The sequence below is a fragment of the Mytilus trossulus genome, unplaced genomic scaffold, assembly GCF_036588685.1.
Source record: "Mytilus trossulus isolate FHL-02 unplaced genomic scaffold, PNRI_Mtr1.1.1.hap1 h1tg000373l__unscaffolded, whole genome shotgun sequence".
Lineage (NCBI taxonomy): Eukaryota > Metazoa > Mollusca > Bivalvia > Mytilida > Mytilidae > Mytilus > Mytilus trossulus.
In genome coordinates, this window is record NW_026963340.1 from 383,505 (window position 1) to 411,009 (window position 27,505).

At 31.2% G+C, this 27,505-nt stretch overlaps 1 protein-coding gene across 1 annotated transcript; it reads left to right on the forward strand.

The window, feature by feature from the left end:
• Positions 1 to 8,622: 8,622 nt before the first annotated feature.
• LOC134701907 (solute carrier family 22 member 3-like) lies at positions 8,623 to 20,358 on the forward strand. The gene is made up of 9 exons (XM_063563013.1): positions 8,623 to 9,007; positions 9,670 to 9,900; positions 12,671 to 12,867; positions 13,916 to 14,149; positions 14,861 to 14,995; positions 16,481 to 16,569; positions 17,284 to 17,395; positions 18,147 to 18,219; positions 18,665 to 20,358. The coding sequence occupies exons 1-9, from the start codon at positions 8,642 to 8,644 to the stop codon at positions 18,848 to 18,850; spliced, it is 1,623 nt and encodes a 540-aa protein (XP_063419083.1). The 5' UTR covers positions 8,623 to 8,641; the 3' UTR covers positions 18,851 to 20,358.
• Positions 20,359 to 27,505: the final 7,147 nt, after the last annotated feature.

A 27,505-nucleotide genomic window follows, 5' to 3' on the forward strand; every position in this document is an offset into this window, starting at 1 on the left:
AGTAATTAAAAGTAATTATAAAATAAAGTGTAATAATGTAGCCAGAATTTTATTTAATTACTTAATATAAATTTGGCAAATATTCTGTATTTTACTTTCAGTTTTAATAGATGTATAAGCATTTTAATATTATATTTATATATATTTCGTTCATTGATGTAACATATACCTATCATAAATGAATATAGGACGAACGAACCCAGGGAGAACGGACTATCAGGGCGAACAAACTCAGTGCGAACGAACCTAGGGCGAACATGTAATCAGGGCGAACGATACCGGTGGTAGGGGGTAGGAGGGGTTCTGTTCTTGAAATCCTGTGCTTAAAAACATGATATCCAGAGGTCCCTATTTTAAAGAAAATTAAATCTCTACATCCCAAAATTTTGAAAAAGAATTCCTGGATGCAGAAAGGGTCAATCCTGAAATACCAAGCTTAAAAAGCTTTCAGTTGATCAGGCCCCACGTCAATCCGGCCCATATGTAAAGTCTATCCGGCCCCAATAAAAAATATTTTTATAAGGAATAGAAATAAATATATTCATTAATGTAATTCATAAATGTTTATGATTTTTATTATCATATATTAAAAGGTTTCAAGTTTTCAAGATTATTGGGCATAATTATATTAAAACAATTCAGACATCAACATTAATCTGTAGTAATTAGCATTTTCTTTCAATTGACTGTGATCCTAGCAAGTCTTTCATCTTGTGTAATAACAAATAGTTACATACACAACGGTACAAGCCGATCCACAAGCTTTACTTGTGTTAAACAATTCAAACGGGAAAACCAACGGTCTAATTGACTATATATTCAATATTACAAACAAAAAAAACAAGTGTTATAGAACATGTAGAAGCCTATGATGTTACCTGAAAAAAATACAATTAATTATTATTATATGTAAACCAAACAAAATATCAAACTATAAAGACCTTGTTGATAATACAAAAAAAACAAACAAGTGTTATAGAAGCCTGTGATGTTACTTACATTTTGTACCTGAAAAAAATAAAATTTATTGTTATTATATACACCAACCTGAACCAGAAGATTAAACTATAAAGATCAGACCTTGTTGATTATGTAACTTTAATTAATCAGGATTTGATTAATTAAGTTATTACAAGTGGTATTATCTTAAATTCATAATCATCAGACAATTGTTGAATAAACACTCAAATTATAGACTTATGATTTGATTAATCAAGTCATTATGATGAGTTAAATTTTATAGGTTCCAGTTGACTGTAAATATTTATTTAGATATTCTGTGTATGAACTATAAAAAATGAAATCACCATGACATTCAACATGTTCAAAGTTAAAGCTATCATTGAAAATAACTTCATATTTTAAAATATGTTGAAGCTGCTATACAACATGTACAACCAACGACACAATAACACTCATTTTCGTATCAATTTAAAATAGTTCTTTAACTGGTACTCCAATACTTAACCCTTTGTCATCCATCATCGGACACTTTTTCAAATTCCATCTATACTGTTAAAATGTGTCACAAATTCCTCAAAAAGCAATATAGTTATTTCATATTTTATTATGGGGCCGGATCGACTTGGGGCCAGATCGACGTGGGCCGGATCGACTTGGGTAGGATCGACTTTGGGCCGGATTGACATGGGGCCGGATCTGTTTGGCGCCAGAATGACCGGATACCGCTTAAAAACATCTGATTCTGGAGTCCCAATAAAGGTCTAACTGATCCCCCTCATATGATAATGGTTCAAACTGTTTAGAATTAGGGGGGAAACAAGGTTGTCTTTGTTAATGGACAATTACTTACATGTAAATTGTACAAAACATAATTTAAAAGCAGTGTAAGGGAGGTAATTCAAACACAACATTTTGAAGTACATTTTTGTACCTCCTTTACACTGCTGTTTAACTATTGTTAAAGAAATGTATTGTCTTAAGGTAATAAGCAATTTACTTTAAGAAGTTACTATTTTAAAAAGGCTGATAAATGTAATTTAATTTTAGCCAACTAATAGTTCTCAAAATTTCAGAAATTATAAAGAAAATTTCTTCCAATATTTTTTTCTCTTCATTATAACACACTGAATGCTCATTTTGAGAAATTAAAATTGTCTTTAAGGTGGTATCTAACACTACAATGAGATAACTCTGTAAAAATCATCCAAAGTTAAACACGTTTTAATCACGTTGAATTGTCATGATTGTTAAAGAAATATTAAGTTTCTCAATGATCAAAATTAGTGTTAATCATGTTAATCAAAGTGCTATATAACAGTCAGGGGTACTACTTGTACAAGTATATTTTATTTACTTGAAGAAGTAATAATAAATATACACATATAAGTAAATTTGTAAGCTACTTATACAAGTGAATTTTATTTACTTGTATAGGTAAAAAAAAATATTGGCTGTGTTATGTCCCTTAGATATTCAGATTTTTTTACTTGTAGAAGTAAAAAAGTCATCCTATCTTCTTTTATTGAAATCTTTGGATTTCTTTGCTGTAATAGAATTTTAAATTATCTGCTCTTTGCAGATGTCTTTACTAATCATTTCAGTGCAATTTCATGGACAATGAAAATCTCATTTGTCTGTTATCTTCAGAACACTGCTCATTTACAAGCCCCCAAGGAGCAATTTTTGAAGGCCTTAAGGAAATACTTTGCGCAATCAGTTTCTTTGTTGAACTAATGAGATGAAACATTGAACTTTAATTAAAAAATTTGAGCAAACCTGGGAAAAATCATTAAAGGCATGATTTTACATCTCAAAACTTGAGGATTTTTGTTGGATTGTAAGAAAAATTTACTTATACAAGTAAATTTTTGAGAAAATGAAGGGGAGATTATTTTAACATTATTGATTTACTTATACATGTATATTTTTTTTTACTTCTTCAAGTAAATAAAATACACTTGTACAAGTAGTACCCCTGACTGTATAACCATGATAACTAAAGAACATTTTCTAATAAAGTGTTTTGTTCATGTTTTTTGAAATTTTTATATTTTTGTCAAAGGGTCAAATAAACATTTGGTCAAAATCTGATGAAAATTAAACAAGCAAAATTAATATAAGTCAAAAGTGTTCAGTCCCACATTAAAATGTTGTTTTTTTTTAAATGTATCAATTGAATATAGTTTATAGAAGGGAATCATACATGTTTGTTATCCCCATAAATTGAAAAATCAGCATATGAATTTGAAATGTGACATCATATTTAGTGTACTTGGACTTTGCTGTTTATAAAATAATCATTGCTACTAGGATAGTGCCCGCATAGTTATTTGTTGGTGACTATGAAATGTACTTTTGAGTTATGATATTATACTTAATCAATAGAAGCAATTCATAAACATGTTTAAATGACACAAGAGAAATAATGTTCATGATAAATTTTATGAGCTTATAATAAAATTAAGAATGGAAATGGGGAATGTGTCTAAGAGGCAACAATCCAACCATAGAACAGACAACAGCAGAAGGTCACCAATCGGTCTTCAATGCAGCGAGAAACTGCAGCACCAGAGGCATACATTATCATACATGTCATAAAACTCTTCTGTAAAAAAATTTCAATTTATCAATTTATATTACAGTGATTTTCATGAATAAATGGGACAAAAATCAATCATTATTGATTGAATACCATATAGGTACATTTAATGTCATGAAATAGTATTGATTTTATGTGGAGACTCAATTATTATTGAATCAATTTTAAGCAGTATTTTAACATTCATGACATTGTATTATTAAATTGGGTGGTAGAAATCAGCATGAGTGCAGTGCTTTGATACTAAAAGGTAAATTTAAATGCACTTCCCAGGCCATTAGGAATCTTCTCTAACATGTCTAAGTTCCTTGTATAATGTCATATAAAATAAAATATATTTGCTGTTGCATCTCAAGAAAAACAATTTAGAAGCAGTATTTTAAGGATATACATGTGTATATCAATCAAACAAGAAGCAACAATACTATATAATGGTGTTTAGGTGCAGTATCTTCATGATCTTGATAAAATTGTAGTAATCTTTTCTTAAAATCAACCCAAATTTTGTTTTGCTAATTAGAAATCTAATTTTGATATTTAAGAATAACATTAACAAAACAAAACAAAAAATGTTCTGATTGTATATTTTTTCTGCCCTGTTTGTTGAAAGACCTGCGGAAGCCTGTTAATATTCGTGGGTCCTCCATGAAAAATTCCTTTTAAGGTCAACGAACCTGGAATTGTATCAACTAAGTTACTTGTTTACATATTTTACCACTCAGTGTTAACATAAAACATCAAATTTAATGTCATGTTTTTACCATAGTTATATTCAAATGATATACATGATAAATGTATATGGATCTGTTTTAGAGATGTGGTTTCATTTCAAATACTGGTACATTTGATTTAAGGTCAATGAAGGTAAATGCATTTTTAATAATTTCAATTATGCTTAATATTTGAAGTTAAAAAAGGCAGTTTAAACTGTAAGAATACTGGAAATAATAACCTTGGTTAACTTACATATATGTTCAATAGATTCATTGTGTTTTTATGCCCTAGCAGAACAAAAAAGGTTCTATCAAGGCAAATTGTACAATGTACTTCAGTTGGTTTTCTCGTTTTAATTGTTTTACATTGTCTTATCGGGGCCTTTTATAGCTGACTATGGGGTATGGGCTTTGCTCATTGTTGAAGGCCGTACGGTGACCTACAGTTGTTAATGTTTGTGTCATTTTGGTCTTTTGTGGATAGTTGTCTCATTGGCAATCATACCACATCTTCTTTTTTATATCCACATAATTGGATAATAAAAAATGAACATAAAAGGAAAGGGGACAGGAATCCCAGATGAGATAAAAATAAGTTTGACAGCTGGAATAATATTCTGCACAGGAGTAGATTTATGCTTGGGAATCTTTGGAACATAAAGTTTTATTTTTGTGGGGTATACATTTATTTGGTATATATGCCTGCTTTTCCCTCCCTCTTTGATGGACGCATCTAGGTTTCCTATTTTAATACTCATAGATTAGCTATGACTGCAGTCTCGAAACTGAAAATTTTTATCCAAGAACCCAGCCACTGCCTGTGCTTCTAGTTCTTCTTCATGTTCTTTGATATTGAACTTATAATGTTTATCTCTTGTAAGGAGAACCACCCAATTAATACGTCACTGTTAGATTTCATATGTAATATTGTCCTGAAGATGCCACACATGTTATCGAAACATGTCGACCAGAATAAATTCTTACCATGCGGTAATTAATGGGTGTTGTTTTCTTTACTATCGTTTTCTTTTTCTTTTAAGGAAAGTAAAAATTATTTACAGCACAGACAGCAGGTTAGTATTGGAACTGTTTATAACTTTCCATAAAAGTGAATTAAATCATCCCAATATTGATTTATTCATTGATTTAACCATCATGACCATACAAACTTTTCACATCAGATCGCTATCTTTGTTATATTTGTTAGATATTGACCTTTAGATTTCCGGTTCTTTATTAAGTCTTTTAATATTGGCGTATCTGTAATTGAAAACCTTCAGACATTTAAGTTGAAAGCCATTTTTTATTCCAGTATTTCAGTGACCAGCTAGAGATAAGTAATATTAAATAATATACTTACATTCTACTAAGTAAGGTAAGTAACAAATACTTTTATAGCGAAACCTGTGTTATAGGACACAATAGGCGACCAGAAAAAAATTCGTATTAAACAGGGTGTTGGAATACTCAGGTTTTTTTCTTCAAACTTGGGTAGGTATATTTCAGAATCATGAAAATGTTTCTTTTAAAGCAGGATGTTGGAATACTTTGGTATCTGATTAGGCAGGTTAACTGTATATATATGTTTATAAAACTTTTCAAACTTCAAAAAATATATACAATATATGTAGCCATTACTGTCAGTGCTGAAAGTCTCATAAAAACATCAAACTATCAACATGATCAATCAATCATTTTTATTTCTTCATCATTGTTCATATAGAAGAAGATTTCACCTCATGTCAGGAATCTTATCTTTAAATTGAGACATCAATTCTTAGCTTTGGAATATTGAGATATGTTTATGGTTTTTTCTACAAATATTTATTTGTGTCTGTAATTTAGCAGAATTCTCTATGAAAAGGAAACCATACTGAATTTATAAGTTATAAAGTGTTTGGTCAAATGCCAATACCTAGGTTTTTAAAATTTAAATGACATTTGATGAAATGCATAACTTGTAATTAAATCAAAATTCCATAATAAATATTTTGAATACGACATTTAACATACATGTTTAATACAATGTTTAGTACATTATCATAATATTATGGGTCAACTTTACATATAAATAGAATTAACATAACAAAAAATGTAAGGAGATAACTTTTTAATAAATTTGTTTTGAATGACTGTTGATAAAAGTAACTTAAGAAATGTATTATGATTGCCAAAGACCAAATGACATAAAAGTTTTTATTTCATTTTGTTAAGGTAAGAAAAACATGTATTATTTAAGGAATGACTGTGAAGAATAACATTACAAATGTGGTGCATACCACTGCACCACATTTTTAGCTCACCTGGCCCGAAGGGCCAAGTGAGCTTTTCTCATCACTTGGCGTCCGGCGTCCGGCGTCGTCCGTTGGCGTCCGGCGTCGTCGTTAACTTTTACAAAAATCTTCTCCTCTGAAACTGCTGGACCAAATTAATCCAAACTAGGCCATAATCATCATTGGGGTATCTAGTTTAAAAATTGTGTGGCATGACCCCGCCAACCAACCAAGATGGCCGCCACGGCTAAAAATAGAACATAGGGGTAAAATGCAGTTTTTGGCTTATAACTCAAAAACCAAAGCATTTAGAGCAAATCTGACATGGGGTAAAAATGTTCATCAGGTCAAGATCTATCTGCCCTGAAATTTTCAGATGAATCAGACAACCCGTTGTTGGGTTGCTGCCACTAAATTGGTAATTTAAGGAAATTTTGCTGTTTTTGGTTATTATCTTGAATATTATTATAGATAGAGATAAACTGTAAACAGCAATAATGTTCAGCAAAGTGAGATCTACAAATAAATTAACATAACCGAAATAGTCAAATGACCCCTTTAGGAGTTATTGCCCTTTATAGTAAATTTTTAACCATTTTTTGTAGATCTTAGTTATCTTTTACAAAAATCTTCTCCTCTGAAACAACTTGGCCAAATTAAACCAAACTTGGCCACAACTATCATTGGGGTATCTAGTTTGTAAAATGTGTGGTGTGACCCCGCCAACCAACCAAGATTGCAGCCACAACTTAAAGTAGAACATAGGGGTAAAATGCAGTTTTTGGCTTATAACTCAAAAAACAAAGCATTTAGAGCAAATCTGACGTGGGGGTAAAATTATTCATCAGGTCAAGATCTATCTGCCCTGAATTTTTCAGGTGAATCGGACAACCCGTTATTGGGTTGCTGCCCCTGAATTGGCAATTTCAAGAAAATTTTGCTGTTTTTGGTTATTATCTTGAATATTATTATAGATAGAGATAAACTGTAAACAGCAATAATGTTCAGCAAAGTAAGATCTACAAATAAGTTAACATGACCGAAATGGTCATTTGACCCCTTTAGGAGTTAATGCCCTTTATAGTCCATTTTTTACAATTTTTTGTAAATCTTAGTTGTCTTTTACAAAAATCTGATACTACGTGGCCAAATTAAACCAAACTTGGCCACAATCATCATTTGGGTATCTAGTTTTAAAAATGTGTGGCGTAACCTGGTCAACTAACCATGATGGACGCCATGGTTAAAAATAGAACATAGGGGTAAAATTCAGTTTTTGGCTTATAACTCAAAAACCAAAGCATTTAAATCAAATCTGACATGAAGTAAAATTGTATATTAAGTAAAAATATATCTGCCCTGAAATTTTCAAATGAATCAGACAACCTGTTGTTGGGTTGCTGCCCCTGAACTGGTAATTATAAGAAATTTTTGCTGTTTTCGGTTATTATCTTGAATATTATTATAGATAGAGATAAACTTTAAAATACAATAAATGTTGGCAAAGTAAGATCTATAAATAAGTCAACATGACCGAAATTGTCAGTTGACCCCTTTAAGAGTTATTGCCCTTTATAGTCAAGTTTTAACCATTTTTTCGTAAATCTTAGTAATCTTTTACAAAATCTTCTCTGAAACTACTGGGCCAAGTTAATAATAGATAGAGATAATTGTAAGCAGCTAAAATGTTCAGTAAAGTAAGATGAACAAACACATCACCATCACCAAAACACAATTTTGTCATGAATCCATCTACGTCCTTTGTTTGATATTCACAAAAACCAAGGTGAGCGACACAGGCTCTTTAGAGCCTCTAGTTTATTATACTTCAAATAGACAGAAAAAATATTAAAGTCATTCCTTATTATTTAATTCTTAATTTCATTTAAGCTGTATTAAATCATGAATAATTGTTGATTACATCTCAGTCACATGACAAAATTTTGTCTATGAGCTGATAGACAAAACATTGTCAGCCAATCAGAAGCTTCTTCTGATAAGCATTGCATTCACAATTAAATTATTGTAACATGAACAATTATTACTTCTATACTTTCAGTAAACATTTAAGACCATCACAACACTGATTCATCATGAAGATCAAGTTAGAAAGCCTTCTTCAGGAACTTGGCAGTCCTGGCAAGTACCAAGTCTGTATATTCCTGCTGCTAGCCTTGAATTACTTCCCTGTAGTCTTCAACCATATCGTCATGGCTTTCATTGGGCGTCCACCTCAGTACGAGTGTTATAATTCTAGTTACGAGGATCCTACGTACATGGTCAATCTCTCATCAACAACTAATTATAGTATTTGGCAAAATGAGAAAACTGAATATGGTAAATGTAGTACCAAATACTTCACTAGTGATAGCACCAATGAAAGTGAAGTATTCACCTGTGATTCCTCTCCTAATGGAAAGTGGAGATATGTTGGCAAAGAATCATCAATTGCATCAGAGGTAAAAATAGAAATGACTAAAATATATGTACACCAATAAATATTTTTTCTAAAATTTTCTGTTAGTATTATACATGATAGATAAAAGACAAAAAGTTTAGAATGATGATTAATACAAAAAAGAAGATGTGGTATGATTGCCATTGAGACAACTATCCACAAAAGACCAAAATGACACAAACATTAACAACTATAGGTCACCGTAAAGCCCATACCGCATAGTCAGCTATAAAAGGCCCTGATAAGACAGTGTAAAACAATTCAAACGAGAAAATTAACGGCCTTATTTATGTAAAAAAATTAATGAAATACAAATATGTAACACATAAACAAATGACAACCACTGAATTAACTCCACTTTCAACACACTTGGCAATATAACATGTATTATGAAAGCTACCATTTGATTTTATGTGCTAGCTGGATGAAATTGAAAGAAAAAAATTACTGACTTTTTGAAGGTTTTCTGACTTAGGACATTACATATTTATTGCTACACTCAGGTTTATCTATAGACATGATAGGTGACATAAGAAAAAAAGAAAGTAAAAAAAAATGCAACAAATATCACTAAAACAAACTTGTTGCAATCAAATTTTAATTTGTATAGTACATGTACTATTAGATAAAATAATTATATCACATGCTTTTGTTTAATTTCAGTGGGACCTTGTTTGTAGTAATGCCTACTTATCACGACTGGCGACAACAATTTATTTCATTGGAGTGATGGTTGGTGGTTTAATCTTTGGTTACCTGGCCGACAAGTTTGGACGGAAGAAAATTATGTTGGTTACTCTGTTCACACCAGTAGCCATTGGCGTGCTGACCGCTTTAGTCAAGTCCTATTATTTGTTTGTTGGACTGAGGTTCCTACAGGGAATTTTTATTCAGGTAATGTTTACCGTAGAAAGTTTCCATCTGGAAATGTAGTTAATATTGACTTGAATTGCATGAATTGGGTCCATGTGGATTCAGGGAAGCAGTTTTGATAAAAACATGGAAGAATGTACATTTTTGAGTGACAGAATATATTAATGATTATTTACCCTTTTGTTTCAAAGCTAAATATATGCAAATTTTATAGAAAATTCACAGCTTTTCTTTTTGTACTCTTATATTTGACACTAAAGTACTTTATAGACAGTGGTCAACTTCATGTAATATCTTTTTCAATTTGATTACCAAAAAAAATCCTTATTTATGTTATCAAGAAAATGCTACTTTATTTCAATTATTCAAATGAAAATATGTTTTTTTTTCAAGTCATGTACATGTACAGTTATGCAATCATCCATATTACTGTAAACCAACTTAATTTTGGGAGCAATTTATTTTCGCGACTTTTGCGAGTAGAAAAATATCGCAAATATAAATTGTCTTGAATATGTCAAATTTGGATCTTTCCTCATTTAACAGTTTAAATGAGAAATCGTGAAAATAACTAGCTGCGAAATGGTCTAGCAAGGGTAAAATGCAAAATTGAGTATCTGTGAAAATAAGTTGGTTTACGGTACATTGTATATACACATAAAAAATCTGAACTTCAATAAAAAGATCTTGAAAAAGGGAGGTAAAAAGGTGGAAAATTTTGACATTTCATTTATGTAATAATGTCATAATTATACTCATTTGTTTTTGTGTTGTTGGGACACTGTCTCACTGCCACTTACCACTGTTCCCTATCTTTAAATTATTTGTTTATAACGGGGTCTACAAACTACGACATATGTGATGGTTATATGGAGCTGTTTCTCCATCAGTTTAGATGGACTGCTGGAGTGTGCTGTTGGGTCCACTAACCTATTATCTCTTTTCCCTATACAAAAAATATTGTTAACAACAGGGCCTCCAAACAATGAGTGCTGGAGGTGTGTTGTTGGGTTATTTCTCATTGCAACACATATCTTTTCCTTATTTATAAATTTTTCACTATTACAGGGTCTACAAACCACGACATATGTGATGGTAATTAGGTGCGGTTCCAGGATTTTGGAAAGGGGTGGCGAAAAATTTTTGGGACCTTTTTTGGGCGAAAAAACATTAAATAAAAAAAACATTTACTATTTAAACGGTTTCTGGATTGGGGCTTGTATATTTTTTATGCTGTATTCTCCCTATTTATTGTTTATTATAAAATGAAAGTATAGAAGCTATGTACTGATATATTTGATGTAGGACTTGTCAGTAAAAAATAGACATGGAAATTAGATGTAGTTTAGAATACGATCGAAACGAGTTAAAAAAGACAAACAAGCAGTTTGTATCAAAATGTTTGATTGATATGTTTCACTCAATATAACTTAGAGAACCGAAGTGAGGGGTTCCAAATCCACCAAAGACTACGAAAGTGTCTGAAATGACAACGAAGTTATGAATGACGGTCGACAAATAGAGACATAAAGGTCACACCCAGCAGGCAGGTTACAGTCTGGTCTTGAAAAAAGTATTCAGTATATATATAAGTTCCGCGAAACAGACATTCCAGTCAGACATGCAAACCCCGGCCACAAAAAAATACGCCCGTTTTTATTCATCATGTTCATTTCATGCTAAATAATTTTGTTGAAAATTTTCGTTTTTAATAGCAAAAAAATAGACAAGACTATTGTTTTCAATCCAGATACGACCAGAATTTTTGTTTAAGGCAAGAATCAGAGTCTTTTTTTTCTCTCAAATATCTCGAGACTGCATGCCTCCTCAAATCAAATGGTTCGTACCTGAGACTTGAAATTTTTCTAGAGCTTATACTAAAATTGAGAATGGAAATGGGGAATGTGTCAAAGAAACAACAACCTGACCATAGAAAAAACAACAGCAGAAGGTCACGAACAGGTCTTCAATGTAGCGAGAAATTCCAGCACTGGAGGCGTCTTTCAGCTGGCCCCTGAACAAATATATACTAGTTCAGTGATAATGAACGCCATACTAATTTCCAAATTGTACACAAGAAGACTAAAAATAAAATAATACAAGATTAACACAGGCTATAGGCTCCTGACTTGGGAGAGGGGCAAAAATGCGGCGGGGTGACGAGGGATCATTATTCAACTTTGTTATTCATAAAATAAGCTGGGGCATTTGGGGTTAAACAGGTTTTCGCAGGTAAATAATATTATGGAACTTTTTTTTTCATTAGAGTGTAATAGTCTATAGAGTATTAACTATTACTTTCTGTTTGGTGGAATAGTGAAATAGAAGCCCAAACATTCTTGCTCAATCCTCTGTCGCTTTGAAGGTTTCCTGATTGTCATGAAATCCTCAGCCTAAGCAATGTGTATTACTGTAACTTGAATTTCAAAATGACGGAGTGCCGTTTTTTCAACGCACTGGTCAACTCCACCATAGCAAATCACATGACTTTGACAATCAGTAAATACCAGCGAAAAATATATTTATAAGAAAATAATTGTCGTATAAAAATTAAATACTTAGGAAATGACAAAGTTCACGAAGTCTAGTCTGATAAATCATTTTACAAAAAAAAAAAAAAAAAAAAAAAGTCCGAGCAAAGGGGGGGGCGTACGCCCTCTACGCCCCCCTCTGAATCCGCCACTGGTAATGGAGCTGTTTCTCCCCCAGTATAGAGGGATGGCAGGAGCTGTGTTGGTGGGTTACTGTCGTATTTTCACTTTCCTATCAATATATAATTTGTTTATTACAGGGTCTACAAACCACGACATATGTGATGGTAATGGAGCTTTTCCTCCCCCAGTATAGAGGGACGGCTGGGGCTGTGTTGGAATGTTTCTGGGGTGTGACTGTCATCATGATGGCGGGTATAGCTTACCTACTACAGGACTGGAGAAATATACAACTAGCTATATCTGTTCCTAGTGCTCTGGCACTTACTTATATCTGGTAAGTTACATTATAAAATAAAAAGATAATTATGTCTGGTATGACTGCCAATGAAACAACTATGCTACAAAGATCAAATGAAGTGGATGTAACCTATTAAATGCAACCATTCCACATTTATCAATGTGAAAAACCAATACTGTTATAAAAGTCCAGACCAAGAAAAAATGAAACAAGTCAATTGTGAAAACTATCAACCTAATTCATAACAAATTAATTGAGGTGAAAAAACAAATATTACAGACATGAACCAAGTTTTTTGGTCACTACTGCAAATTCATTATTGCTGGCAAACAATGCAAAATCTTGATTTAAATATGATTGGAAAAATGTTATGAAGCCAAAGGCAACTAAGATTATAAATGGTAGTTGTAATTATTGCATAGCTGTTCATACTGTCCCATTTTTTCACAGTATTAAAAGCATTGCAATTTCTGAATTTGTAGTATTTTGATTATTTTATTGTGTGGTTTATTAATGAATTATAAATTATAAATTATAAAATACCCTCCAGAAAAAGAAAAAACAAAAAACAAACAAATAATCAACCAAACACAAAATAAAAAAACTGAAAATTAATTTTGAAATTTAAAGTATTCTTATGGTGAAGTTGAAATCATCCCTTCGTAAATTTTACGGACGCCATCACGAGTTGGTTGACCGTTATGGAATAACCGTTTCACAAATGATATCGGATATGTTCCTTACGTGGTAGCTACAATCCCCTTCCCTTTCATGAATTTGACCTACCGAATTAGACTATTTACCGGATTTGTAATCACATAAGCAACACGACGGGTGCCGCATGTGGAGCAGGATCTGCTTACCCTTCCGGAGCACCTGAGATCACCCCTAGTTTTTGGTGGGGTTCGTGTTGTTTATTCTTTAGTTTTCTATGTTGTGTCATATGTACTATTGTTTTTCTGTTTGTCTTTTTCATTTTTAGCCATGGCGTTGTCAGTTTGTTTTAGATTTACGAGTTTGACTGTCCCTTTGGTGTCTTTCGTCCCTCTTTTATATATATTAACTCTTTTGTTCTCCATTATAGGTTGGTTCCAGAAACTTTGAGATGGCTTATGATAAAAGATAAGATTGATCAAGCTCAGAAAATAGTAAAGAAAATCACAAAGTTTAACAACCTGTCCTTCCCTGCTAGAACAATGGATGAGCTCCAAATTCAGATTGAGGCTAAAGATAATGAACCAGGTCGACAGTACATGTTTTATGATCTTCTGCGAACACCAATTCTACGAAAACACAGCTTGATTTTGTTTTATTTATGGTAGTTATTTAGAGATTGTATTACTGCTTTAATTGTTGAAGTTTTTTATGCACTTTAAATATTTTAACATCAAAAGTGAATATGTCATTGTTACTTTTTTAGGATCAAAATGAAATTAAGAATGGAAATGGGGAATGTGTCAAAGAGACAATAACCCGACCATAGAAAAAACAACAGCAGAAGGTCACCAACAGGTCTTCAATGTAATGAGAAATTCCCGCACCTGGAGGCGTCCTTAGCTGGCCCCTAAACAAATATATACTTGTTCAGTAATAATGAACGCCATACTAATTTCTAATTACTAATGAAAATGCCTGTACCAAGTCAGGAATATGACAGTTCTTGTCTATTCGTTTTTGATGCGTTTTTGTTATTTGATTTTGCCATGTGATTATGGACTTTCTGTATCGATTTTCCTCTGAGTTCAGTATTTTTGTGATTTTACATTTTTCCAAATTGTACACAAGAAACTAAAATTAAAATAATACAAGACTAACAAAGGCCAGAGGCTCCTGAGGGTCAAAAATATGGCAGGGTTAAACATGTTTATGAGATCTCAACCCTCTAGTCAATGTAGAAAAGTAAAAGTATGTTTGAAAGTTCCAAGAATGGGAAATGTTCATTGTTCATAAAGATTTTGTTCACATGAGATTAAATTTGTAGTGATAAATTTTATAGATATGTGAATCATAAGAATTATTGTACTTTCAGGTTTTCTGTGTGTGTCGGATATTATGGGATGACATTTAAGATAGCAGGCCTGGCAGGGAACCATTATTTAACCTTTTTCATCAGTGGATGTGTTGATCTGGTAGCCTTCATCATGGTTATTTACCTTATCCAAAGGTAAATAGAGATATTGATAATATTTCTTTAATACTATGTTCTCAGTCACTCTTGTGTCCACATTATTTTATTTCCCACATAAATATGATGCAGTTATATCATTAACCATATGCAACGTATCAATTTTATTATCTAGAGAAGTAATAAAAGCTGAACCTTAGGTAAACTGTTTATGACCGTTGTTACGGCCAGAAATCGCCTTTAAATTGTAGCCAACAAAAGACACAAATCAATATGTAAAATTTAACAATATTTATTATACAAAACTTTACAAGAAGATTTACACAAATATTACTGTCAACTTAACTGTCAAATATGAGTCCAATCTTTTATCTTTATCTGTATCCGGAAATCTTTCGGAATCCAATCTGAATATTACGTTCACTATACTAAGGTCACAATCCAGTATGATGTTGTTTGTAGAATAAAAGTGTCAATCCAAATGTTGTGAATACTAATGTCTATCAATGTCTATGTCCAAGTTTAATTATGAGAGTTTAACTTTAGTGTCTGTATATATAGTGTTGTCATGGAAAATTCTAGAACACTCTATAATGGAACATTGTGGAAAATCCTGGAAAGTTACAACGGAAGTTTCTGGAATAACGTAGAAGTTTGAATTACGCATCTTTTATAAGGATCATTCTAGAAAGTTCCAATCATTCTGTGAATGTTCCAGTGATTCCTAAACTGCACAGTTATAAGATTATTTGGTAAACAACTATCAGGCCATACAACACAAATTAGGCCAACATAAATAAACATAATAATTACAATATCATAACACCGTGTTAACATATATGTCAACAATGTATTAGTTTGTGGTTAGGTCAGTTAATGGGGAACCAGTAGTGGTAGGCCAATGATATTTGGTATGCAGTCTTATAAGCATTGTTAAATCACATTTACACGGAGATTAATTTGCCCTGCACACCCAGTCATGGTCTATTGACTGAACTTTTTGCTTAGTTTGTGATGAGGTCAGGTTAAGGGAAGCCATTAGTGCTAGATCAATAATAATTAGTATGCAGATGTATTAGAATTGGCACATCTCATTTCCGTGGAGATAACATAAAAACATATGCAAAATCTAAATTCTTATTTCAGAAATAATCTAAAAGTGCTCTTAAGGTGGTACCAATCACCTTGACATAAATTAATTGGTTTGTTTCATTTTCATAAGATTTGGACAAAATATTAACTTTGACACTTTCTCAAAAATATGAAAATTTCAAAAAACTTCAACCACACACTTAATTGGAAAAGTTTCATTGGATATATATAGCACTTTGAAACACAACAATTTTTGTCAGTGAGAAGCTTTATATTTCATTAACAATGTAACATGATTAAAACATTCAGCTGATTTTTACAGCTATCTCCTTGAGGTATTTTGTACCACCTAAATTACAAATGTAAGGGGAACTCATTAAACAATACTTATGATATTTGTTCCAATTGTCAACTTTTATTAATGTTGTACAGATTTGGAAGAAGAATTCCTCTATTGCTGTTCTTTGTTATTGGATCTGTTTCGTGTATAGTTGCTGGATCTATTCCTATTGCACTAGCAGGTAGGTTGAGATAATAAACATTACACAGTACCTGGTGCGTGAGTGGGTATTGGGGGGGGGGGGTCATCACGGTTCATGTTAAATTTACTGATCACAGGTCACAAGAATACAACAAAACTGTTCACAAAAAACAGCAGTTTAACACCTCTATCACTGTTCACAAAAAAGAACTATTCAAAATCTTCATCACCATGATGACAGAGAACATTTATCAAATAGAAACAAGTCAAGAAAAATGCACTTATCATGAGTCACGGATTATAAATCCATGAATAAACGAATTAAGTGAAAAGGAGACTTAAAGTTTATATAATAAAAAGTGTCACTTTTGAAATAGTGTAGCTGTATATAAACAAGTTGTTTGTGTAGTTGATTATAGGTAGATGTATTATTTGTTGGTTTTCAGAGCTTGATTTGATATTATTTCCAATGAATACTGATCTAAGTCTAAACATTAGGAACTATTCCATGATACCTGTATAAGAAAATAAAAATCCAGTAAAAGATGCTTTTTGTTTTAAGTGTTGTGGGGGACAATTTCTCATTATCTGACTCTTATAACAAACAACAGCTTTATGGTTGAGTTAAGGTGACTTGGCCGATGTGACTTAGACCTTGTATACAATGGTGATTAGAGAAGTTGTCAGTCCCGTTGTTTTCTCAACACATGCAAACAACGCATATGTATTTAAGGCATTCCGATTTTATTTTCAGGAGCGTCAGGGATGGCTGAGAAAGTATTTGCTATCATTGGGAAGTTTGGAATGGCTGGAGTTTTTAGTATTATATTTGTTTACAGTTCTGAGCTTTACCCAACAGTTATCAGGTAGGACAGTTCTACAACAGTATGATTACATCATGGTGGAAATATACATCTGGCTAGGGAGGGGGGGCACTATATTTGATGTTATACAAACTGTTCTTTGTAAAAACCAATCTAAAATTATAGAAAGAAACTGATTTCAATTAATTTTTCTGATTGAATACATTGCAACTGTCCAATAAAAACGATATTGTGCATTAGATATTTGATTTTCATGAGTGGTTAAAGTCATATGAAACCTCAAATTAAAAAAAAATAATGCATATGTGTTTTAAAACTAAATAAATAGTTTTCATGAGAAGTTCACTTTTTTAATTGCTGGCTTTTAGACCCTTCTTGTAAAAATCTTGTGATCGCAAAACGCATGGATCTGTCATTGAAATAAACTTTTATCTGATTATACATATATGCATGTTATACACATGCTCAATATCCATGCTTCTCTGTTGATAGTTTACTATAAGGTGACAGTCGGTAAACTATGGCTTCAAAACACGACAATTGATATACCTGTCAAATTTTCACATCATAACAGATAGAGAGAGAAAAAATTAACTATTATACGATATGTTTGCATAAAAAAATGATAAAATCCTATACAGAAGACTAAGTTTATGATATATACATGCATTGGTTTAAGAATTGGATATACTTTATTTTTCACCAGTCACTCGTTTCATATGACTTTTAATTTATGACAATCCTCTATGAAATGATTTGATGGTTGACAATGTATATTACTTTTTTTTTATAGGAGCATAGGTATGGGAACATGTGCTTTCTGGGCTAGATTGGGAGGAGTTGTGGCACCTCAAATTCTTGTTTTGGTAAGTGATCTGTTCGATAGGAACATTTGATAGGAGTTGGTACTCTTAAGATTCTTTTTTTTGATAGTAATTAGTTTTTAAGAAAATAGAATGAAAAGTTGTGCACTCTGGGTCTGATTGGACGGTTCAGATGAAAGTGCTTGTAAATGATAATTGATTTGCCCTTTTGTTTAAGATCATTATATCTTTGCAGCATTTCCTTCAAATCATGATAATTTCACATTTTAGTTCAATGTTGAACAATCACAACAATAAAGCTGCTGAGTTTTCAACATGTACAACTTAAGCACAGACTAAGTCAATATTGCAATTTGCTGAACTTTTAAGACATAACTATTTTTCTAAATTCTTTAAATTAGAAAAGTAGAAACAGATTTTAATTATAATATGATGCACATAATTAACAATTTGGAATAATACTTTTGTCAATGATTTTTTATTTCAGGGTGATTTTACCCACAAATCTGTGTCTGTGATAATATTTGGAGTTATTTCCCTTATTGCCAGTCTACTGGTTCTATTTTTGCCTGAAACTTCAAACAGGAAGTTACCAGATACTATTGAGGATGCTGAAAATATTGATGCTTTCAAGGGAGGTAATGGGTCAGAAGAGGAACCAGTTGAGTTATAAAAGAAGAAGAACCAGTTAATTATAAAGAGCTTGAGAATACAGATATTTAGATATTTGATCCAAGATACAGATTTTGTAATTTAACTAATTCTTTTTCTGATAACTTTTAAATCATATTTGAAGCAAACATTCTTTAAAAAGTGATTATTATAATTGTGATATATTGAAGTTTATGTAAATATTGTTACTTAGCTATGTTATTTGTGTTTGTGATTTTATATTTTTATTTTTTATTATTACCTCAAAAAAATATAAAATCCATGAATTTATACTTCAGGGTCAATCCATAAAATGGATAGTATATTCTTTTATATTCCTACGGACATACTTTTAAACATGCATAATCATGATAATTTTAAACAAAATTGGTACCAATTTTCAAAACATAATACAAAGGTCAGTGGTTCCTCCATTTAAAAACTGATCACCAGAGATGAAAGTGGCATTTAACACCAATCAATCATTCAATCAATCAAAATATAATGTATACTAATTTTTTGATTTTTTTTTTAAATGGTAAATTTTCTTGGGTTATTTTAAATTCAGGAAAGATCAGGAGGCGTCCAAATTGGTTATTTGTCAGTTGATAACAGTTATGTCAAAGTTATCAGTTAAATGCAAAGTTGATATTAGGATTGTTGGAGTCTATTAAAAGTCCTCATTTGTTTAACTTCAGAACAGTCCTTAGACATTGTTAGTCAGTGGAGGATTAAGGAGGGGGAAATGGGGGTTGGAACCCTTTTTTGTTTGGATAATCATTGCATTTGATTGTTTGGTTGGAACCCCTCTCCTAGGTAGAGAATCTCCCTTTTTAAAAACAGCTTAATCCACCCTGTTAGTGTCTGGATAGTTTTATTTGTATCAATTAAACTTGTCAGAGGGATAGTTAACAGAAATCAGTCTGCAGATCTCTCATTAAGTCTTTTCTTATATAAACTGAAAACAGTAGGAGGTGAAAGTTTCCATTGTTTTTATATTGATTTACAAGATGCAATTGTATTTATTATCATGTTTTATAAGGATATCATTTTTTAAGATTACAAAATATCTTTTTTGTTATGTTGGAATGTATAATAATTGTTAATGTAAAACATATTTTTGTATCAATGTATAAATTTGTTATGAACGCTGTTCTGGGGAGAGCAATGGTATTCCTGTCACTCTTGTACATGTTAAAAAGAATGTACAATTGACTATTTTTATATTACCAACTTTTGACTCCTGATTATATAATTTAGTGAAATGTTACATTTTCTGTGGTAGGATATCCTGGTACTTGGTCAAGAAAGAGCAACCAACATAAGTAAAATCAAACTTATAATCGGTGTAATTTGAGGGAAAGTCTACTGTTTCCTAAAGATTTTGTTGTGTAAAGAAAATGTAATGCAGTTTATTTTCCCCAAAAGTTGTACCAATTGAAAGCTTTATTTTACTTCTTTACCTTGCTCTTACTTGACTTGGTATCAGGATTTCATACTAAAGAAAAGGTTACCTGTCTAAAAATTATATAGTGCGCAGCCAAAAGTGGGTAACATGAAAATGAAAAATGATCTATTTTGTAGCTTGTGATGGATAATTATCATAGATATAAGCAATTTTAAAGAAAAATTGTTATTATGTATATTTTACCAATTTTTTGTCTCATGTGTATAGTTTTAGAAACATTGAAAAAGAAATATGTGTTTTCTGCTATTGTGACACAAATACCATTGCTTTCTTTTCTTAAAAAGGCAAAAATTGCCAAAATTAAACAAAAATTAAAAATCAGTGCATTTTACCTGCTCCTGAAATTATTATCAAATTGTTATAAATGTAAACTAAAGAGAGTTTACTATGACAGAAATTTCAGTAGGTTTTCTGCACTGAAAATAAAAAATCTTGACAGAGGTGATTTAATGAAATTGAATCAATGTAGGATTTTATAAAGGATCTCAATGGAGGAGTTACACAAATCTCAATTTCATGATTTACAGGAATCTCAATTTATGATTTACAGGAATCTCAATTTATGATTTACAGGAATCTCAATTTTGGATTAACAAGAATCACAATATAGTATTTAGTATAAGGAATCTCAAATTAGAATTTAGTAGAAATAATAGCAGGTTTAAAATAAAAAAATTGCTTTGTACATCAGCAATCAAATCTATAATTGAATATTATGAAATGATCCTCTGTCAGATTAACTATATAACCAGAACAGTGTTTTTTGTATCATTACATTAATCATAGTTAATTTATCAGTTTACTCAAGGAATTCTATATAACCCTTCAAAACTCACGATTTATTGTATAAGAAGGTAGACCTATAAAATATTGTTTAACAAGATCACACTAGGTATCCAAATCAGAAATTATATATATTTAAATTCATATTTCACCTAAACCTAGAAAATTCACAAAATTTAGTATCCCACAAATATAAGTTTAAACATATTTTATTTGCTGAATTAAAGCAAAATGGATTATACACAAATCAATCATACTTTTGAAGTCTTCTCCATAATACAATATAAAATTACAAAAATAGTATATTGTAATGGACATGCATATAAAGCAAACAGCTTATAGAATATAATACTAGCTTTCATAGCTCGAAGGAGGAGAGAGAACAAAAAAAGAGAACAAGAAAGTTTGAAAAGTCATATAATTCTGTGACGGTTACGTGTGTATTTAAGATGACTATTATGTTTAGTGCCAGTAACAATAACGCTTTTTCAAGGCATAAGAAATCTATTTGACCACAAATATTAATGAATCCAAAGTAAATGCTCCTTGGGATTTGATCCCTCAAAGGTTTGGATACCCGGTGTTAAGATTTTATGTTTAAACTTACAACAGACATGAATTAATTGATTTCAGAATAACAAATTAATTGTTTGATTTATCAAAAAAGTGGATCGAAAAAGTCAAATGCCTTTTTAAGTAGTACTACATAATAAATTTATGTAAATGGATAAATTGTTTTAGGAGACATTGGAGAGAGGACATTGTATTGTTAATTTTAAAGGGTTACATCCCTTGTTTGTTATACTGATAAAGTTGACTATGATTTTTGTAATCTAAATGTTTGTAAGATAATCATTGAGTTTCATGATAAAGGTGTTGGTTCCATCTGGTATATTTCAGTACACACATTCCCTTTGATATCATTAAAAATTATCAATTTCAGACATCAATTAAAATTTCATTGTAACAACCATCTCATCTGAAAATAATATATCAGTGTAAAAATATACAAGAAATTTTCTATTATTTTCATGGTAGTCTTTATTTACATTATTTTACTGGGTAAAACAATTACTGTCAATCCAGAAGTTATTGTGTGCATTTATTATTGCAATTTTGACAATATAGACTAAAATGCCATTTTATTTTTTGCAATATTGAGAAAAATCCTGTGTAATTCATTAAACAAAATTTCCAAATGCAAATTTAAATTATTGTGATTATTAGTTCCCTAGCTGTCACATTTTTCACAATAATTTCTGACTTAACAGTAATTGACATAAAAAAAAATAATTTCATAATGGATATTTTCTTTAAATTGTAAATTTGATATTTATTGTCAGAATTGGATTGTATTTGAAATTGTTTGGCTTGAGTGAAGTAAAAGAGAAAAGCGAAGAATAATATATTAGCCGTAGTGTGCATGAATTATTTTAACTTGGTTGCTAAGATTATGGGATGATTTTTGATTTGATGTATCTTACAGGTGAAGGGAGCATGTTTAATTAAATATAAAAATATTTTGTATACTACTTATTTATTTATTTTGTTCGTATCACATGTCTTTAATCTCTTTCTTAAAAATTGCATAATAAAAATGTTTATTCTTTTAAATCGTTTTAGTATTAGTTTTATGATCCAAAGAACAAGTTCAGTAGCAAATATTGAAAAGGAGACAGAAGGTATTAAAAGAAAAAATATAACTCATAACTCTTAAAAAGTTACTAACAAAATCATGTCAAAGTAATTTAAAACAGGGAGAAGACCATATGATAAAAACAACAATATAAATAGTCTTCATTAACATTATTTTACCGGGTAAAACAATAACTGTAAATCTAGAAATAATTGTGTGCATTTGTTATTGCAATTTTGTCAATGTAGACTAAAATGCTATTTTAATTTTTGCAATATTGAGAAAAATCTCGTTTTTAAAGATTGCATAATAAAAATGTTCATTCATTTAAATGGTTTGAGTATTTGGCAAAAATAACCATGTTTCTTGTCAAATAAAGGAATGAAATGAATAGACATGCAGATTATAAATGTGGATGATTGTGTAACTTTTAGATCAAATATACAATACAAAAAAGAAGATGTATGATTGCCATTGAGACAACTTTTCACAAGAGACCAAATGACCCACACATTAATAACTATTTCTCACTGTATGGCAGTCAACACTGAATACGAAAAATGAACGAAAAACAAATAGGTTATTCATCAACAAATGAAAACCTCTGAATTTCAGGCTCCTATCTTGTGACAGACACATACGACATATGGGAGATTTACGCATGTTAGAAGGTTCACAATCCTCTCCAATAGTAGTCTCCAGTAGTGAAACAATACAACATAAGAACAAACTTTACAAGTCAGTGGGAAAAGTCATAACTCATAGGATGGATACAAAAAGAAATATATATAACCACAAGAATGTGTCTAGTTCACTGATACCCCACTCGCACTATCATTGTGTGAACTATGTTCAGAGGACCATATAATTGGGCTCAAAAATCTAATTTGGCATTACAATTAGAGAGATCATATCACAGGGAACATGTGTAGTAAGTTTGAACTTGATTGGACTTCAACTTCATCAAAAACTCCCTTAACTAAAAACTTTAATCTGAAGCGGGACAAACGAAAGAATGAACGAAAAAACGGACGCAAAGACAATAAATAAAAAAAAAAAATAGAGCGGACACATATTTACGATCACCAGACAATAATGTTCTCAATCAGTCATGTACGGAGAGACGAGATAATTAGTATTTGCCTTTTTCAAATTAGCATACAACATTTGGGAGTAAGAGTAAATACTGATCAGAACAAGTGTCCTGGTAGCTAAAGGATCAAATGTCTTCCTTTTATACTGCTACCTTTTAAACTAGCATCCAGGTCAGCGTGTCGGTCAATTACAAATCAGAATTCATAATTATATCAAACAGGTTCTCGTTCTGAAAAGAATATTAAATTTTCCACTGGACGTTAAACTCTGAATCAGAGAGGTTTGCTTTTCGCGTAGGTTAAAAACCTCTTTATTTTCACATCTCTTACTATTATTCAAATATACATAGTTGTTAGTCCTGTAAACTTGATAAACTATTTATTCAAAATATTGTTAATTTTCACATTTTAAAGTGCCAAAGCCACTTTACTTTGTGTTGACTAAACAATTACTTAAAATTATTGGAATTATATAAATGTTTATTATGAAATATTTGGAATGATATTTATTTATAAGTCAACTAATAATTAGACAACATATTACAAAGGAAAAAGAAAATTAATCTGAAAAAAAGTTTTACCAAAATTCTGTCATAAATGTTAATTCTTGTGGGATATTTACAGCTTATTGAAAGACTCATAAGGCTAAACACAACACACTTTTATATCTTATATCCTGCTATCAATGATTAGTTTATAACTTTAATAACACAAAGACCTATGAAACTATATTTAGATTTTGGGAACGATTATTCTACTGGTTGTTTTATATTTTTTTTCTGTGTTGATGTAAAGATCGTTGAGACAGTACTTTACATTTTACATGTTAAATGTTGAATCATTAGAAATACACTGGTTGTTGTATTCGTTCACTTCTGTGTTGACGTTGAGACAGTACTGTACATTACACATTTTAAATGTTGAATCATGAGAAACACACTGGTTTTTGTATTCGTTCACTTCTGTACACAGCTACTTTTGCATAGGTACTATTTCTGTACTGAAAATCTGTAGTACTGGAAATTTACTTTTAATATTCAGTACTATTTTGTACCTTTAGAATTATTGTAATATTTAGGTACCTGTATTTTACAGTACTTAATTTGTACTTGAAATTTATGTACTACATATTTTAGTTACTAGCGTAACGTTTTCAGCATTTTGAAAGTTTTTCTATTGCAAATCTCTTTAAATTATGATTTTTAAACATAGAATATTGTATTATTTCTGTAACAAAATATTTAGTACAAATCAAGTACTGTAAAATACAAGTACCTAAATATTACAATAATTTTAACGTAAAGAAATAGTACTTAATATTAAAAGTAAATTTCCAGTACTACATACTTTTAGTACAGAAATAGTACCTATGCAAAAGTAGCTGTGTACTTGTTGACGTGAAAATCGTTGAGACAGTACTTCGCATTACACATGTTAAATGTTGAATCATTCAATAACACTGGTTGTTGTATTCGTTCACTTCTGTGTTGACGTGAAGATCGTTGAGACAGTACTTTACATTAAACATGTTAATGTTGAATCATTCGAAACACACTGGTTGTTTTATTCGTTCACTTCTGTGTTGACGTGAAGATCGTTGAGACAGTACTTTACATTAAACATGTTAAATGTTGAATCATTAGAAACACACTGGTTGTTTTATTCGTTCACTTCTGTGTTGACGTGAAGATCGTTGAGACAGTACTTTACATTTTACATGTTAAATGTTGAATCATTCGAAACACACTGGTTGTTGTATTCGTTCACTTCTGTGTTGACGTTAAGATCTTTGCGTTAGTACTTTACATTAAACATGTTAAATGTTGAATCATTAGAAATACACTGGTTGTTGTACATGTTTACTTCGGTCTAGACATGAAGATCGTTGAGACAGTACTTTACATTAAACATGTTAAATGTTGAATCATTCAAAACACACTGGTTTTTGTATTCGTTCACCTCTGTGTTGACGTGAAGATCGTTGAGACAGTACATTATATTAAACATGTTAAATATTGAATTATTCGAAACACACTGGTTGTTAGACCCTCTAGGTATTGGTTGTCTTATAGGGCAAAACCTTCCGTCATTTTGGTTTCAAAAATTACGTTAACTTTGTTTTTGATTTTGATATTTATAATTCGTGTGTCTTTAATGCCTTTTATTTAGACAAATTAAGGCAACAGTAGTTTATCTGGACAAACATGACCCCCTTTTTAAAGGTCTTGTAACGAGTCAGGAATATGGCAGTTGTTGTTTACAGTCCGTGTCTATGCATGCTGGTCTTAGCTTTTGTTGTAGTTCAGCGTTTCTGTTGTTTTCCTCCTAAAGTTCATGTGTTTTCCTCGGTTTATACAATAATTGAGTATGGAAATAAGGAACACGTGAAAACGACAACAAACCGACTATAAAGCATGTTATAGTTGGTACCCAAATATGTTTTTGCTAAATCGAGTTATGATTCATTGAACAGCGGTATATACTACTGTTGCTTTCATTTATCAAATTGATACCAAGCCAGCTGATGACTGTGGTGAGTTTTTGTTTACACTATTACCAGTATCTGCTTTGCAGCATATCTGGTACCTTAACCTTTCGTTTCTTAAAACATAAATACTGAAAGTCAATAACCATTGCATTGATGATTGCCTCAAAACAGGCGAAAACAATGTATTTGATCATGTGGTATTTGCCTTCTGAGTTAATTGACTAATTTTGAGTTATGTCCTTCAACGGGAATGTATGTCTATTATGTGCGCCTAATGACGTCATTGACTAGGTATAGGGCTCGCCCGTGTCCCTGTATACACAATTTTTAAGTTTCCCAACGCTAATTGTTTCAACGATACGATTTTTCTGTGTCCAAACTCACTAGAAACATGTTTTACGTGCTCTAATGATATATAATAAATAATAGAATAACCGTCTTATCTTTTTTCTACCATCATCTTCTTTCTATTTGTAACATATTCTTTCCTTCTGAACTCAGTAGCCTTTTAGTATTTTCATAACATTCCAACGGCAACTGTATATAAAATATGCATATAAAAAAGATGTGGCATGATTGCCAATGAGACAAGTCTCCACAAGAGACCAAAATAACACAGAAGTAAACAACTTTAGGTCAATGAACTGCCTTTAACAATGAACAACGCCCATACCACATAGTCAGATATAAAAGGCCCCAAAATAATAATGTAAAACAATTCAAACGAGAAAACTAACGGCGTAATTTATGTAAAAAAAAATCCTCTTTAAAAGACGTCACAGAACTTGCACGTCCTTTATGACTACAACTAGAAGTCACTATCAGGATCGGTCATCACACCTTTTGTTTTGTTCTGATGTTCACTGTTTGTGGTAACCGGTGTTTCGCTTTAAAAAATAGCAGTAATGACAAAAATCAAAGCTAAATATCTAATCATAACATGTGTTTCTTGTTTTCCTTTTCCGCCCTCTTAAATCCCGTCAAAGGTTGCATTTCTGTAAATATTGACAATGCAACTTCCCATAGGAACTCCTTTTACGGCTTAAACTGTACCACTTTTACTATGCAGTTTTGAAAAAGATCTTATCCTAGAATTGAACCTCAATTTTTTTCAAAGGTCAAAATATAAGGCTGTGCGGCATATTTTCAACGTTTATATGCCCAGAACTTCTCAGAGTTTAAACTTACACTAATTTTCTTAACTACCC